Here is an 18,758-nt window from a genome sequence, read left to right on the forward strand (position 1 = left end):
GATGATAATAAAACAAAGTTAAAATTTATTTCTCAAGAATACAAAAGCATATTTTACAAATCACACACAGAGCTTTGCTTCTCATGAATAGTTTGGATCACAAACTGTGGAAAATTCATTCACTTATTTAAGATGCAGCACTAAAAAGCACTATAGAAAATCAGGCCAGTCTTACCTTCCACACATCTGCAGCCGGCCTGAAGCACCCAGGCATACATATCCACCCGAGACTGGGACATGAGCTGGTCGCCCATCAGGTAGGTGTTGTGGGAGGAAGCAATGAAATAGTTACTGAGTGGCTGCGTCATGTCCTGGTTAACCTCGTAATGCTCAGGGTTGAAGATGTCCCCAGCAGGACTGCGCATGTAATTTGTAAAACCTGTGGGGTACAGTTAGAGGAGATTGTGAATTCCTGTCAACATTAGTTGATGCAGTACAAAGAAAAACTAATGCAATGTAGTCTTGAAAACTGAAGAATCTACCTATGTAAAAACGTCATTTTGTTATAACCTGTTCATTTCTGTCAAGTTTCAACTTGATTTTCATCACCAGCAATTCAATTAAAAGTAGTTAATAAAAGAAATTAACTTATCACTGAACAATGGGACTGCAAGTTTTCAGTGTTGATTGATTTTGAACAGTGTGGTTAAAAAAACTACTACAACAAATCAATTAATACCTGATTTTAATCAATTTACACAGGGTTTGGGTTAAAGGGTTAAGCCTGGTTCACACGGCAGGATAATTAGGCCGATTTTAGCCCCGATTCACCCCTTCCGACAATCTTAAGGATGCTCCGATTATCGTAAAATAATCTGATCAGATATTCCTGCCGTGTGTGGTGTGTTAAGGCTGCTCTCGTCTGCTCGGAAGGACGTCGGGACCGCTCCGATCTCAAATCGGGGATATCCAACATGTTGGGATTTATTTGGCCCGATTTCTTCTCGTGTGTGGTGTCCCCCGAGCACGCAGCCTGTGGACTGTGGAGTGTAGCCAATCAGAAAGCGAGGTGACGAAGCGGCGAGGAAAGAAAGGCGCACCAGAAAGTCCGGTGGACGTCAAGAGATCATCGCCTTTTCTTTTGATAAAGTTTTTTTCCGGTTAAAAACAAACTACAAACTATTGCCACTGCATCCTCTTCGTCCGCCATGATTGTTTACTCTGAAGTCACGTTTGATCTCGAGGTATTTTGCGCGATTTCCCGTCTGATCTGGGAATGCTCGGGAGTCAAATCGGTTCGTGTGTGATGTGTTGATTTTGCCGTGAGGCTGCGCACCACACACTGTACGACCAAAACTGTTAGATCCGTGATTTTTTATCCCTGTGTGTGGAGTCTCAGGTTTGGAAAATCGGCTGACAATTTTAAAATCGTCCCGTGTGAACCAGGCTTTAGTTCACCCAAAAATGAAAATACTGTCATCAATTACTCACCCTCATGTCTTTCCAAACCAGTAAGACTTTCGTTCATTTTCAGAACACAATTAAAAATATTTTTAAGGAAATCTGAGCGATTTATTTCCCTCCATTGACAGTCCTCACAACTACCAATTTGTTGCTTCCAAAAAGTAATTGATAAGTATAAGAATTTTCATTTTCGAGTGAACTAACCCTTTAAGGTCCAATGAAACCATTATAGGAATCTAATTAGCTCTACTGTATATTAGTAGACTGGTAGGGTTAGAATAAGTTGACATGTAGTTCCAAAGTTGCGTTAACCAGTCAATCTGTAATTTAATGCCCAAGTAATAAAACACAAGATATATGTGCCATAAATGTACATTAATATTTAATTAAAAAAAGATATATAAACAACTAAAAGTAAATGGCTGTCATTACAGGTTGTAAAAATTCCCATCGAAAGGAATGTGACCACACTTTAAACCTCCTGACCTCTTAAAAAGTAACATTTGAGCAACTACATTTTAGAAATAAAACATCCGTACCGTCAATCCCCAGGACACCCAGTGTCTGGTTTTCAGGACAAGGCTCAAACTTGGACACAATTTCGAGGCAGTGCTCTTTTGAGACGCTGGTCATCTGAAACACAAACAAACAGTAAAGAAAGATGAATGATTAAACGCTTACAAATGTGAAAAGCATGCATTTAATACAGTTACAGCCAATTTTTATTCATATTACATATGAAATGTGTGATAAATAACACCACAGGGAGCCATCCTCACACAGCTAGCACATCTCCCCTCTGGAGTCGATTGTGACGCCTGACAGCTGGCGTTTAAATGGACTGATTAGTCAATGAGATTCCCATCCACGCCAATCAGTGTTAGATATTTCCTCCAGCTAATGCAGTGGAGGATGGAGGGATACTGCCAGCTGTGGATACGGAATCGCAGTAAACTGCAGTACATCAACATCGTTGTTGATGATTAGCTGCTGGTGGAACTTAAAGGGATTGGTCTACTTTATTCTCAGGTCTGTTTTGCTCAGTCCATTTAGAAACTAACAATGCTGTTTGATAAGAGCCACTTTTTCCCTGCTGGTAACTACTTGAGACAAATGAGAGTGGAGTGTTATCATGAAGAAAAGGTCACTCTGAGTGATACCATTTGGTTGAAATGCTAATTTCCTCATTCTATATAGTTAATGGTGTATGTTTAATTTCAATTTGACTGCATGCTAGTACTTTATAATGCTGTACATGAATGCTTTTAAACTTTTAATGAGATTTTAATGACCGCCTTAAACATCAGCGTTCTGTCAACCACTTACTTTAAACACCACTTGAATCAAACATCATGTGGATTTTTGATTTGCTAGTTGAAGTAATATGAAAATGTACCATTAGAGTTGATTTTACAAACGAGGTTCCATAAGTTAATGGACATTAGAATAGAATTAAATATCATTCATAGTTGTTGACATATCAATTCACTTGAGATGAATGTAATATTCTAATTAAATCACAAACCAGTTATGACATGCAATCAATTGTATGTTATGACATGTGAACATACAATAATTTGAAATGGGAAAATGTGAATGGCTAGTTGAGGCATAACACTTCCATCATCTCTTTATCTGTCACCATTCTGGGGTGCATTTCCCAAAAGCATCGTTGGCCAACTTTGGTCGCGAGTTCGTTCGTTATCACAAGTCAGTGTTTCCCGAAATCATAGTTCTAATGAACATTCACAAACAGCATTGCAAAGTTGTGTGGTTGGAACGACAGCTCTCGACCTGTGGTTAGAAGCAGAGTTTCTTGTTTGCATGACATGTGGACTCAATAAATCCTTATCTTGAGCCAAATAAGCAAGCTGACATTCTGTAAAATCTGTATCTTTTATTTAGGCTATCTATGATTGAGGCTTTCCTGTAGCTCAAACAGTAGAGCGTTGGTGCTTGCAATGCCAAGGTCATGGGCTCGATTCCCAGGGAAAGCAAGAACTAATAAGAATGTAAATGTGTACCTTGAAATGCAATGCAAGTCGCTTTGGATAAAAGCGTCTGCCAAATGCATAAATGTAAATGATTGAATCTGGAAATAAAACAAAATAACTGAGAAAAATTTGAAATAGTCCTCAGATGTCATGTCCGTAACTTATAGCAAAACATCTAGCAATAATTCAATCTCAAACATATTCATTAAAAGTTGTTTTTACTCCACCACCTGTGTGACATCATTAACCGACGTGGTTGAACTACCAATATGCGACAATACGGTTTCAGGAAACAGTCGTGACTAGCTAGTTGATTTCTTCAACGATGCATCGTACTATGGTAGTGAAGCAGCAAGTTATGTTGTTGTACGGGACCCCAGTTCAATTTACCTAACACCATATTATTACCTTTACAACTTCAATTTAAAAGGAGATATGGTGATCATTTTTTTTAAAGATCAAATATACCAAGTAGTCCCTCAAAGTCACACATAATGCATGGTTGGTAACGCAACGCTTTCTTCATAAACTTTAATCAGTGTTTTATATTTTTGGAATTTAAATTTTATAATCAATTGATTCATCATTTGACAGCATGTAGATGCCCATCATTTGCAGACGGTCCATACTTATTCCAAAAAGAGGACTCAAATTTAAATATTTATGTTTAAACAAGGTCACTCATTTATGAAATTCAGAGAATTTCATAACCACTGCAAATGTAAATTTAATTTTTCAGTGTTAATAACCTGTTAATGTACTAAATAGTGTTAATGTACTGTTAATGTGTTAAGAACTGTTTCAGACCACTAATAACAAATTCTAATAAATCTTCAGCTGCCCCCCTCAGCAAAGCTTCTGTGCTGTTCTTTAAGACCATAAAAGAGAAGGATTTGAGGGTGTGTGAGGACAGTCTTTCCAAAATGTTGAGAAAAAGCCTATAAACGGTCACATTAGCATGGAAAGGTCACATTGTATTTTCATTGAGCTTATCAAATTATGTGCCCGAGTTAAAAAGACGTGAAAACAACATGCATGACTGATGCTTCAAAGTACCTGCTGCATTTTTTTTGTTGTATTTTTATCTTACTAGTGGATTTTACCTGCCAACCACGCCTCACCTTTTGTTCAGTCTCAAGGAAGCGTTTGAGGTCATCTGTATCCAGGTGGTCTTTATGGTTGCTGTAGGTGAGCATCAGCAGGTAGAGATCGCGCCGTGTTGACATCATCTTATAGAAAGAGCAGAACTCCTCAAATCCCAAAGTGCCTTGGTTGTCATCAGTGTCTGCCTCCTAAAATCAGAGATGGAGAAATTTGGAGTGAAAGTACATCAAGGTGAATCAAACTGTTTGCCATGTAAGTAACATTGTAAAAGAAGACGTTTAAAAGAATGTTCATGCGGCTCTGTTCCATACAACAAAAGCATATAGTGTCCAGGGGCTGTCAAGTTCAGAAAAACAGGGAAAACCACCATGAAGGAACCATAAAAGTAGCATATATGACTCATGCGTGGTATTCCAAATCTTTTGAAGTCATACGCTATAAGGCTTTTTGTGGGAGAAACGGATTACAATTTACCTTACTTGTATTGCATATATTCAAATATCAAGATTCCATTTTTCATGTTAATGATGCCAAACAGCGAGGTATGTGCCTCGTAACTGTGGGGGAGGGGAATATTTTTAGAAAATAAGGACTACAATTATTTTTGTTTCTCACATAAAGCTATTGCGCCGCTTCAGAAGACTTGGAATGTAGTGTACAGGTTATGCCTTTTTGTAATTTTATCGATTTACTCTCATTATATTTCAAAGAGCAATGTGAACATTTTGCCAATCAACTTCTTTTGTGTTCCACAAATAAAAGAGTCACATTAGGTAAATAATGGGGGGAAAAAACATTTTTTGAATTAACTATTCATTTAAACCCTGGTTGCTTCAGGGGATTGTAACTGTATTAACTGTTCTGTTTCTGTAATAAGTGTACCATTTTTTTTTTAATGACTTTTTACATACTGATAATTTTGTTATAAAATTCATATGACATATTCTCCTGAATTTTTGATTAAACATTTTAGAGTTAGCCTCCTCATATCTGAAACAGATTATGGTCAGGCTTTCATATTTTTGTAAAGATATTTCATGCAAATAAACTGCTCATCACTTTCTACATCCAGAGATCCTCTTACAGAAAATACCACAAATATGCGTCTAATCCAAAGGTTTATGAACTGTAACCATTTTAGTTTGTGTGCCATTTCTTGAGTGAAAATAAAGTAATGAACAGTTGTGGGTATTTGCTTCCTAAAGCATGACTTCAGTCACTGATCATTGGCTGATGGAGGATAAACCAGCAGCTCTTCAATCAACTGGAGAAATGGATCATTCAATAACAGCAACCCACTATCACAATTAAACCCCTGCCTTGCTGAGAAGTCAAACCCCTAAAAAAAACAGCGACTCCACATCTCTCCTACAGCTCTCAGCCCATAAGAGCCCAGAAACGTTTTCTCAGCTCACTGAATCCCAGACTCAGACGCCAGCGCTGATCCGGAGAGCTGCTGAGTCAAACACACACACACAAAGGCTTGCGGTGAGCCGAGGCGTGGAGGATGTAATAAACCCTGAGCTAAGCGCCCGAGAATTGGAGCTTTATGGTGAGAATCGTGAAAACAGGTCACAAACACTGAAGATGCAGAGAAGAGCGGCATTCACACTGATGGCATCACTTCCTCTGAGTACAGGACGGAGGTATCTAAATTATGGACCTTACAAATAAATTACATAATTAAAAATGGAACTTTTTATACAATAAATATACTTATAATTAAATGATAAAACATTTTTTTTTAAATCTGTCATACGGTTTTTAGTGTATTCTGAGTGATTGCTAGGTTACTTACTGGCAAAAAGCCCACCCATGTCTATGATAATCTGTTCTCTAGATGTAAAAAAAAAAAAAATTCCCCCACTTTTTTTATTGGGCAGGCCAGTCCAATTGTTTGACAAAAGACATACACCTCTTCACAACAAGCAACATAAATTGAGATATAATTTACATCAATAGAAAAACCGGTGCAGATTACATGTCGAAGTCAAATTGTGAAATATTATTACAATTTAAAATAACTGTTTTCTATTTTAATATATTATAAAATGTAATTTATTCCTGTGATGGCAAATCTGAATCTTCAGTGTCACTTGATTAATATGCTAATTTGGTGCACAAGCAATTATTTTATTTTATTTGAATAATTATTAGTAGTAATTATTATCACATTTAAAAACGGTCATACTGCTTAATATATAAAAACCGTGATTCATTGTCCTTCCAGGATTCTTTGATGAATAGAAAGTTCAAAAGCACAGCATTTATTTTAAATTGATTTTTTTTATAATGTTTTACTCTTTTTTTAATTTTTTTTTATCAATTTAATGTAACCTTGCTGAATACAAGTATTATATTATTTAAAAAATATATCTTTTGAACGATATATAGTGCATTTTAAAAACTACAAAATAAATTATTTAAAAAAAAACGATAAAACTAAAACGAATTTAAAAAATGATATTTTTTTTCTCTAATATAAATTATTTCAAACATATTTGATTTCAGTTGTATACACAATTAATAAACAAACAGAAGATTCCAGCACACAGAGAATCACACAGGTTGTTTATGAGGTTAAGCCAGAGAAATCGGGGCCAAAGACTTAAGGTGACATCACTCTCTGTTGTTGGATAGCAGGGCCAGATTGCCCCCCTGTGGTTTACTGTGTCTTACACTAAAGGCCATCTGTGTCCATTTACAGCAGATGGGGTGGATGCTGATGAAGTGTGAAGCTTAGTGACCTGCAAACAGCTGATGTGAGGTGTCGATCACATATTCACACACAATAATCCAGACGGCCTGGAAAAATGCTTTGGAGCATTGTGGGAACAATACACACCATAAGAAGGCCATGGTGTGGCCCAGAAAAAAAAAGAAGGAATGTCAATATGTCAAACACTGTTTATTATGCATTTTGAAAATATCTTCAGTGCTGATCAATTATCTGTATTTTCATATTCAAGTTAGAATAATTCTAGATATATGGGACCAATGATAATACAGAACTGTCTCATGTGTACAGTATACATTCCAAATATGGTAAGCGATTTTTCTAAATACCAAGCTCTAACTACTGTAATTTCTTCCTAGGCTGATTTTGAGTTTCCAAGGCTGAGGAAAATACCAACTAGTACTAAGTAATACAGTGCCAACACACCACATTGCTTTCAGGGTTATATTAAACTAATATTTACGGTGTCTTCTGACGGATCTAGTGAAGAGTTTGGATCCAATATTCCTAACATTTTGGAACAATCCAACATGGCGTAGCTGGCAGCACCTTACATTTTTGGCATCTTCTGATGGGATATGGTGAAAAGATTGGATCCAATATTCCTGACATTTCTGAGTCATCTTTATTAAGAGTGATACTCTTACTCTTAGATTTAAGAACTGCTTTTGATACGGTGGACCACAACATTCTTATCTTACGACTTGCACAATCTGTGGGTATTGAAGGAAAAGAAAAACTCTCTGATCTTTGAAATGAAATAACTCTGCTAGATCATTAAGGTCATCTCAACAAAGATTGCTGATGGTATCAAGATCTAGACTTAAGACGAGGGGTGACCGTGCTTTTTCTATTGTTGGTCCAAAATTTTGAAATAGTCTTCCTCTATCCCTAAGACTAGTAGCCACAGAGTCTGATTTTAAATCTAAGTTAAAAACCTTGAATTTTCTGATTGGTGTTTTTGATGTAAACTCCCTTAATAATTTTTTTAAGGTCTTTCTTGTTTTTTAGATATTTATCCTGTTGTACAGCACAATGGCCAGCTACTGTTGCTTTTATTGTGCTATATAAATAAAAGTTGATTTGATGATTTGATTCCTGGCATTTCAGAACATTCCAACATGCACTCTCAGAAAAAAAGGTACAAAAGCTGTCACTGGGACAGTACCCTTCAAAAGGGTTCTAATATGTACCATTTAGGTACTAATATGTACACTTTTGGTACCAATATGTACCTTTGAGGGACTAATATGCACTCTTTGGGTACAAAGGTGTACCTTTTGAAAAGGTACCGCCACAGTGACAGCTTTTATACCTTTTTTTCTGAGAGTGTGGCATAGCTGGAAGGACCTAACATTTTTGGCATCTTCAGATGGGATCTGGTGAAGAGATTGGATCCAATATTCCTGGTGGTTTGGCAAATTTTGGCAACATTTTTGGCATAGTTGGTAGCAAAACCAGCAGGATCTAATAGTTTTGGTGTACTGTAGCTGTTAGGATCCTAACAATCTTAAAAGTAGACTGTGGTTGGTCACTTTACATGTCAGTCAGACTAAGAAGGCGACTTCCTGTCTAAGTGGGCGTTTTTGACCAGAATAAGCTACAATGTGACTAGTCTTTATGTAAAAAAGTATAACAAAAAACATAAAATATATTGACGGTTCAAGCATGTAAAAGGTAAAGACACTTTGATGAAAGTAGTCAGTTGGTTTTAAAACAGCCCGTGGTAACTTTGCAGATGTTGTACCTTTAAAAGTTGATTTGGCAATATTTGGGAAGTGGCTATAGTCTTTATCAATCACTGCCAATTTTCCTGATCGTAATGGCCTGGTGGTCAGCTTACCTTAAACATCTGTTTGACTTTCTGTCTGGGCAGGTTGACATTGAGCTTGTGCAGGAGCTGTAGGACTTCACTGATGCTGAGGCAACCGTCTCCATTCTTATCTGCCTCTGCGAAGGTCTGCTTCAGCCATGTAATGGGAAGAGTTAAGGGTCTGAGAACATAAAATGTCAAGCACCCCCACCAACAAAATATTATGTTTAGCACTGTTTCATAACAAGAATTTAAAGTTGGAGTTTGCTAAACAATTTCTAAACCAGTAGTATGACAATAGCTCATATTTTTTCAAAACTGGGTATTTTTTCACGTAACAATCTACCTTTCTTTTCTTTTTTAATGAGTAGCATGATAAAAAGGCTATGACACTATTCACTGATTCATTTGGTTCCCAGGGATGAATATCCTGAACTGCATTATACGTCTCTTCATGTTTCCCAATCTACTAAAAATCTGATTGATAGTAAGGTAGATAGCATCATCTTTATTGAGTTTCTGTCATTGAAACTCCTTTAGAAAGGATATTGGTCACGAGTGCGTTGTCGTTTGGCCAGACTGTCTTCATCGCTGATGCCGGCCATAAGGTACTTAAGGCCAGTGATCCAGGTGCGAGCTTCTTCTCCTGTACCTGACACCAGGTCAAGGGACGCCATGTGCTCGCCATAGTAGATGCTGAAGCAGCAGTTGGGATCAAAACTACCGTCAGCATACCGCTGGAAGATCTCAGACTGCTTCCCCTCACACACCTCCCGAATGGAGTCAATTGGGACTGGGAGGAGAAAAAGACAACATGGACTGAGTAGTTAAAGAAAGAGATGACATTTATGCTATAATCCTGAGGTGTTCATTAACATTCTACTTTCCTTCAAGCTGCAAAAATCTCAAAGAAACATCATTGTGCACCAACATCCTAATGCTATGAATGTGTGTAATGAAATCCCCCAAGAACAGATCATGTAAATGAGAAGAGCAGATGGCTACCTCAAATTAAACACTCTCCAATGCCAATGTACAACATCTAGAAACACTTAATTCATCAATTTGTGCTCATTTAAACCAGATCATGTCTGCCAAGAGTAGCCATATCTGAACAGCATGCTATAATAGCACATTCCTCCACCCAAAAACAAAGCAATTCTAGCAACTACTGGAGTGATATCTGATTCAACACATGCCTGTTTTCAAACACCCATGTTTGAAATGTAACATTTCAAGATGAGATTTTAGAGAAAAAAACACAACATATCTGTTTATTACTTGATTCTGATTGGTCAGTCATGGCTTTCTATAAATTTCAATCAAATATTCTTGTACAATGATACTAATGTGTGTTAAACTGAACTATACAATACAAATTGTTAATGCAGTTAAGAAAGAAAGAAAGATAAACAACAAGAAAGTGCAGTTAAGAAAGATAAGCTACAAGAAAGACCCAATGGAATGAATGAACAAACATAATTTTCTTTCGTGCGTTGACATTTTATTTTGAAACAGCAAGTTGGAGCAACGAGTCAAGCAGCTTTTAGAAAAGTAGCCAAACGCTTTTGGTATATTTGGCTACAAGACAAAACCACACTTGTCAACTTGTGTAATCCACGGTTGACACAATTTTGGGTGTTTCAGTAGTTAAAAAAATCAGTTAAAAAAAATTTAAATGCTGCTGTTCATCAAACGCTTTTTTGAACTTGCAGTGTACTTTAAATCTTAAAAGTATGTTGGTAACACTTTATTTTACAGTGTCATTGTTACATATGTTACATGTATAATAATAATAATGTGTTACATTTATATAGCGCTTTTTCTGAGACCTCAAAGCGCTTTACATGGAAGGGGGGAATCTCCTCACATGTAGTTACTATAGTTATAACTATAAGCTAACCCTAAACCAAACCCTAATCTTAACCCTAAAATAAGTACATGTAGTTACTTAATATTGCTCAGTACATAAATGTATAATTACAGTGTAACAATGACACCTTAAAATAGTGTAACCAGTATTCAAAATATACCCTAAAAGATAGTAAGTGTCACGTGTGGGTTCAGGAAGACAGAAGAATCAAGTTCCGCGGAATCAGCGGTTTGATTCATCATCAAATCAAGCGATGGAGGCGGAGCCAGAGCACCCAAGGACTGGGGCGATGACGGTGTGACCAAGGACAGAGGAGTACCCGACGGGAGGGAGGAACCCGCTGCAGCCGAAGGGGTGGAGGGTCGGCATTTAGTGGAAGGCCCGAAAGTCTGTGGCGAAGGCAGTGTGACGATAGACCAAGGGGGAGCCGATGGGACAAGGGAACCCGGAAGAGCCACTAGGCTGAGGGTCTCTGGTGGAGCCAACAGGTCGACAGGCCGAGATGGAGAGAAAAGGTCGAAGGCGAGAGGCGGAGATGCAGGATCCTCTGGGACAGGCTCGACGTCCTGGCAGGGTATCCCCAGAGACGGCGCAGGGCTGCAGACATCTAGTAGCGATGGGGCTGGAGGACTGGCTGAGCATTGTGGTGACGGAGAGAGAAGACTTGCTAAAGCCACAGTCACAATGACACAATCTATGCAGGTTAATAAAAATAAAAGCTCCCAGTTCAAAAACAGTGGTTCTTCAGAACAAAAAAGCAGAATATGGTCCAGAAAATTCTCATGGTCCACAAAGGATTCAGGCACCGGATGGGATAGGGTGGGAACCGACAAGTCTCCATACAAATCCATTAGCCAGTCCTCACGTTCCGTTCCCTCAATCCCTGGTGTCGTGGGCTCACACTCCTGGTCAGAATCACTTCTTTTTTTTTTTTTTTACAATGTTAACAAATAATAAACAGTTACAAATTGACAAACATTAACATTATCATTATAACCAATGCAACATAATGCCTTAAAATGCAAAAGTAAGCCTACAAAAATCCTTTAGAAACCTCTCTGTTAACTATAATGTAGTTTATGTAACAATTAGAGTTGGACATCGTTTTGATTTAAACAATTCTGATTCCAATTGAGATTCTTCCTTTTGATTCCGGTTCTTATCGATTCTCGATTCCGATTCTTTGAGTGGTGGAGTTGAAACGGGTCACATGCTTATTTCACAGATAAGAGTAACATTTTATTTTGAATTAATGGTTATTTAAAGTTACCATCTAACTGGTTATAGCTAGTCTGTTAAATTGAATATTTGCAAGCCTCCAAGCACAGATGTCACACTTTAAATACTACCTGTTGCCTTTCACCATCCACTTACCCCCCCCCCTTCTATGATTGAATCTTATGAGGGTGCCTACTCTAGCCCATTAGCCCTAAAATGTTATATAACATTGAGGAAATGCAGAAATGATTTAGAAATGCACAATAGCAGCCATCTTTTTTTTTTTTTTTTTACCATCACTTTGGTGCTGCGCCCCTATGCGCTGCATATAGTGCATACCCAATTTTTACTTGCCACTCCACTACTGGGGCGATGGCAAGCTCTGGCCTCTTATCCTCGGGCTCTAGCTCATTCGTTGCGGCGGGTGGTTTTGCTCGATCTGCGGGGGCTCTTGTGTCTTCTCCTCGGTTGTTTGGGTCGAAGTTTGCTCTGGGTCTGGCTGGGTTCCAAATCGGGACGTGACGCTCTCCAGACACCGAATGGCGGTCTCCCTCCAGTCCAGCCCTGTGGTGTCTGAGAGGTCGATATGCTGATGGAACGTTGTCCCGATCCGGAATATGGTCTTTAGGGTCTAGTCGTCCAGGCAGCTAATTATGGCCAAACAAAGAAAATCCTTGACAAAAGAAAAAAGGTATGGCTCTCCTGAGCCAGGGCGACGAACTTAGCCCATTCGTCCTTTTTGGGCGGTCCGATCATCTGTCACGTGTGGGTTCAGGAGGACAGAAGAATCAAGATCCAACATGATGTTTAATGATAAATATCCACAAGGAAGGCAAACAAGCAGGGTAACACACACGTAGGATAACGGTGATCGGACAGAGAATGAATGTGAGGGACCAACTTATATAGCAAACACAAATTAGGATGATTAATAGAATACAGCTGGTTTTTAAGAGGTTTTTATCTATACTATAGCAGATACAACACGAGTATAAAAAGCATGAAAAGTACCATCTGTGTGCGATTTCCACTAGGAGACCTCTAGGCTGCTAAATAATGCAGATTGAGGTGGTAGTAAAAACTCAGATGATCTTATTGTTGCAGTATATATACTCAAAGGCTCAAAGACTCAAAGTTATCTAATGAATCTCACATGAATTTTTTTATTTTTTTTATGAACCAACTGGTGCATACTGAATTCTTTCCGGTTAAGACTGATGAATAATTGACTCAACTTAAGAAGCTGATTAATTCCCCATCCTGCGGTGGAATGTCGGGACTCTGAACTTTATCCCCCCTCGTGAGACACAATGAACGCTGTCATTTACACATGAATCATCGGCTGTGCTACTGAAGTAACCATCCCCTGTGAGGCGTAATGTCAATAACTCATGATAGTTGAGGACATCCCCAGGAAATATTAAGGCAAGAGAGGCAGGTCAAGACACAGACACGCTAATCTATTTTAGTCATATGCATGACAGTTTAAGCAATCAAATTACATCTGTAATAGATAGAAGTATTCATTATTGAATGATCCTAATTAGAAAGAAAAATGAATGAAATCAATGTAGTGTCTGATTAGTTTCTCTTCTTTCTTAAGTATCCTGCTTCTAATTTTTGTTAAGAAAAGAGTAATCTATCATGTGTCTCCTCAAGAGTTTCAGAGGACATCTCAAACAATGTCTCAAACTATGCTAAGATTTACCTGATAGCAAATTCTGCAATCAACAGTGCTCAATAGTTCTCAGATCTCAATATGAACTCAAACTGTTCTCATCAAATTTAAAGCTAATACTTGAGTACTTGATACTTGATAAGTGAGATATGACTGAGCTCTCCATTATCTTAGTGTTGCAACATTAGTTTGATAGCCCTATTCTTCTGAGATAAGATTGATACTTGCCTAAAACATATCAACAAGTCTTCTGAGCTATTGAAGAGCCACATCTGAGATTTTCATTGTGGTCAGTAATAGAGAGGGCTAATAAAAACAGTACATTGAGAGTTGAGGCATAACCTCAGCAATAAGAATGAGACTTACTTTTGGCTTTCTCGTTCTTCCTAGATGGTCGCCAGCGGATGCAGGACTTGTGTTCGTCCAAGTAGAAAAAGCGCACCAGGCCTTTGGATCCTCCACGCAGTTTCACCATCTGAGTGCCCGTCTGCATGGAGCTCATGCATTTCTCCACTAACAGAGACACAAAAGACAGGGATGATTTCAGGCATGTCTACTGTACAGTACTGTCTACTTTTTTCATAAAGAAATACAATGAAAAAATTGTGATAGAAAATCAATTCATAAACAGATGAATGAACGAAACAATAATAATAAAAAACATTAGATGGCTGGATATCGCACTCCCTTTCCACCCAAAACTATAAATAAAACATGATAATGTTCTAATATCTGTGGTGTATGAGAGCGAACATACACCAATGATATTTTTATCATTTCAAATGGCAGAGGTTAAGTTGTCTGCTACTCATGATATTATAGGTAAACCCCACCCAAGCATTTTTCAGCATTTTTCCTGTGTATGTGTCCATTACCCAGAGGACTAACAATCCATCAAAATATCTGACATGCTCCTGAAACGGCCAGCAATCAATACTGTGACCTTTATGTACCTGATCAAAATCCAAATTCATTTTCAAACATCCATCTTCCTTCACAATACAACAATTGTTCGGCAAGATTGACAATTTCTCGGTTCATATACTGCACTTGTGAAAGCAACCGCTTGTTGGAAACAATCATGCATTCTAAATAACTGCCACATTCTCTCACGCTTAAATTTTCTCCAGATGGCTCATTCTGCAATTGACACACAGTTGTGAAATGTTTAAACCTGTCTGGACTAATGTTTTAACACTGTGATGAAAGCTGCCATGAAAATGGAAATTATTGAAATAACCAAGCAATGTTACAACATAAACATTTCAAATGTACTGTTCTCCTTATAAAAAAACTGTAGCAGTACCATGGAACAGTGATGCTTTGACATTTACATTGCATCACTGTGCTATAAATCCAGAAACATAGTATAACCATGGCACTTAAAGTGTCATAACAGTGCAATGAAAAAACTAACAAGAACAAAATCCCAGGAGACTTTACTCCACCAAATTGCCTTCAGGAACAGAGATGACTGCAAGCTTTTTGTTTTTCATTATTCATGCACTTATGAACAGAAAGAGTGTGAAGTAACACTTAAGAAAACACAGATCTGGCTTTTATGAAGAAGTTTCTTCAGAGAACAGACCGCTGTTACATAAACAGCAGATGAGCTGAGAGACTATTATATAATAATCAGTGAAGTGTTCACAATAGTGTGCCATTACTCTCTGTTTCCATCTCTTAGTATTAATGTGGTATTAATATTGGCAGAGCTCATCTGAGGTGGCTCTTTATTTGATAATTACGCAGGGAGCATCGACAGACAGGATGTAATATAAGAAGATTTGAGCAGATCGCTAAATCCAGGTTTTAGTGATTGGTGTATACGCTTATGTGTTATTCAGAATGACTGTACACTGATTGCATGACTAAAGTACCTTGTCTAAGGCTATGCGGTGATCCTAGTTACTCATAGAGTTCCAGTATCATCAGTATGACAACTACTAAAAATCCACCATTTTTAGTTCCAATTAGAACCAGAAATGTTTTACAGCCTGATCTCATAGGAGATCTCTAGCTCTGTAGAAAACCATCTATATAAAGGTGCTTTAAAAGGACAGTTCACCTCTTTCAAAGGAGAGAGAAATGCATGTGCATTTGGAACAACATGAGGGCGAGTAAATGATGACAGAAAATACATTTTTAAGTGGCTATCTCTTTGTGGTTAACATGAAATTGCATTCCTGCGATAGACTGGCCCTTCATCCAGGATCCAGCATCCCTGTGACCGTACATAAAACAAGCGTTTTCGAACATGGATGGATGGATTTTCCTTTGTAATGTGACATGTCTCTGAGTGAAACAAGATATTAATGAAGCAAAAATGTAGGAGCTTGACTTCATCTGTTGGGAAATACTGGATTATAAAAGGTGGCTGTTCCATACCAGAATGGACCTGAAAGCAAGCCTGTTGTCATCGGCTTTAATGTTAAACTGCACTGTGAATTATTACTATAGGCAAAATTTTGAAAGGCGACATCACAAAATGGAAGCCTCAAAGGATGCCTAAATAGAATTTTTGGACTGGGTTTTTTAGCCTCTTTTTTTCAGGGGTTAACCAGTTAAGACAAAAAAAAAATTCTTTGTAATAACGAGCACTGATGAATCATTTACAATAAGACCAGGCATGTGCATTAAGAATGTAAATAGAGTCAAAATGGAGTTTAAATCACCCCAAAAAATTATGGGCTGATTTGAAGAAATGTAAAGTAAAATCAAGAGCTTTTTATTTTCACCAAAGAACTAAACTGCAACTCAAGAGCAGCGGAAAATGGTTTCTTGATACAAAGAGGTTATACAATCATAAGGTTACACAAAGAACTGTTGAAGAACGTTTATTTTAAAAATGTGGAATGGATCCGGCAACCTTTGTGGCTGATTTGCCAGATAAACCTTTGAATAGAACGTAGCCTGGTTTAACAAAAGTTCTGTGAGATAATGCCAGCTCAATGCTCCGTAAATTCAACCAGCAGTTTTTTTTTTCTCTTAATATGCCCGCAAGAGCTGTGGTCTTTTAAATTGATCCAATCTCTATTGCTGAACACACAGCAGGAAGTTCAGAATCAATAGGGGTTAAGCCAAACTGCTTTTTGATTGTTAGAACAGTAGACACCAAAAAAAAAGAGAAGAGTGCTTTGGTGAATGTATCCCATGTTGTGCAAAAGCAGTCTAACGCAAGCGTTTCCCATGTGGTACCTCATCAAAAACACTCCTCTAGTGGGTCTGAAAGGGTTGCTATGGAAACCAGGTTCATGGTTGAAACGTTTGAGGAACCGGAATGGAAATTTAGGTAAATAGACTAGCCACGTTGCTAATTGACCAGCTTGAATACTCATATACTCTAGCTGGCTCAAGAAAATTGTTGGCAACAAAATGTCAAGATGCACTGATTGGTGCCATTGTAAGCCCATTTATCAGAGTTGAGCCTCTAATGCTGCCACATAGTAGGTCAAAGTGGCTCGTCTGCAGGATGTGTGCCAGAGAAAAGTAAGGTAAACCTCTCAAGCACCATCCATCAGGGAATTAAAGCTTAAAGGGATTGCCCATATGTCACTCCTTGCACAAACAGGTGCCTTTCCATCATGCCACACAAAAAAATCAGCTTTCTCGACGTCTCACTGCGTTGATGAAGCCAAATGTCACACTGGTGTGTGGTAAACAACCGGGAAAGAATTTTGGAGAGCAAGTAAACAACTAATATTTTATGACAGCAATGACATTCAATGGCTATTTATTTATTTATTTATATATATATATATATATATATATATATATATATATATATATTTTTTTTTTTTTTGAGGGTTCCAATGCTGGTTTACTGGATGCCCTAGGCAGGATAACCTGTAAAATGTCCACCCCCTTTTCTGAGCATACTGTATAACTGAACTTAAAAGGTTGTAATTTATGAATGCTTTGGAATACAAATCTAACGTTGGTCACTTTTTAAAGAAAAAAAATCAGCAGATTATTGCAGAAGTGAAAGCAGCTTCAAAAAAATGTAATGTAAAAAAGTTTTTATTTTTATTTTTTATTTTACTATAAAGCAAATGTACTGAACAAAACATTTTCCATTTTTATAAAAAATAAATATTTTACAAATGAAGTTGGACTTAATTGCTTGAAAATCAAAGCTATATTACTAACCAAGTTGTTTTCCAAATTTGAAGTTGATATCACAAAAATTAAGCCAGCTAAAAGGTACCATTAAAAGTACCATTTCCATAGTGATGTAATGTCTAATTAAAAACTTTTTTTTTCTGCTTTTGAATGATGCTAAAATATGTGATAAAAAGTGTGCCAAGTTACCCACAACAGGGATACTGACAGTTAACAGGATAATATATGACCATGACCATTATGCATATTAAAACTTGTAACATTTTGTGATATAACTTTTTACAAGGGTACACTGGTTCAAATTCCAGTCTAACATATGGCATATTGCAATTTCATATTTCGTAATAAAAAAATAAAAATAAACTACTGATCTTGACAGTCAGTGATCAACATTTTAATTAAATGAAAAATGGCAGTTTTTACAGTTCATCACTATTTTGTTCATGCAACTTTTGAACAACATGAGGGTGGGAAGATAACAGAACTCTCAGTGATCTGTGGAATGTGCGATTCAATCAAACTAATCAAATTTAGACTTGAATGGAGGATTTCAGACACAGCATTTTAGATGAAAACCTTTTTTAAATTTTTTTTTACAGAAATTAAATTAAAATATGTGAATGAATGGACATGATGCTTTTGTTTTGATGTCATTCTATGAGCTAGATCCATTTACCAACCTTTTCTAATGTATTGTACACCCACAGCTGCATTAGTAAGGGGGTGTCCTAATACCAACACTTGTGGTATTTGGCCACTTGAGAGTGTGTGCATTAAAAGGTTAAAAGTTCAAGGCCCAAAATCCTTAAAATCAG

General features: G+C 37.4%; 1 protein-coding gene across 1 annotated transcript in view; it reads right to left on the reverse strand.

Annotated features, from left to right (window-relative positions):
* The window catches only part of LOC309513541 (1-phosphatidylinositol 4,5-bisphosphate phosphodiesterase eta-2-like), a 140,317-nt gene that overhangs the window by 32,560 nt on the left and 88,999 nt on the right, over positions 1 to 18,758 (reverse strand). The window contains exons 3-8 of the mRNA XM_082189435.1: positions 14,188 to 14,334; positions 9,600 to 9,845; positions 9,083 to 9,210; positions 4,520 to 4,690; positions 1,944 to 2,037; positions 176 to 379 (exon numbers count right to left, since the gene is read on the reverse strand). Coding sequence (XP_082045561.1) covers positions 176 to 379; positions 1,944 to 2,037; positions 4,520 to 4,690; positions 9,083 to 9,210; positions 9,600 to 9,845; positions 14,188 to 14,334 — 990 coding nt within the window. The remainder of the gene's footprint in view (positions 1 to 175; positions 380 to 1,943; positions 2,038 to 4,519; positions 4,691 to 9,082; positions 9,211 to 9,599; positions 9,846 to 14,187; positions 14,335 to 18,758) is intronic.

The sequence above is a fragment of the Leuciscus leuciscus genome, assembly GCF_965113295.1.
Source record: "Leuciscus leuciscus genome assembly, chromosome: 13".
NCBI classification, from domain to species: domain Eukaryota; kingdom Metazoa; phylum Chordata; class Actinopteri; order Cypriniformes; family Leuciscidae; genus Leuciscus; species Leuciscus leuciscus.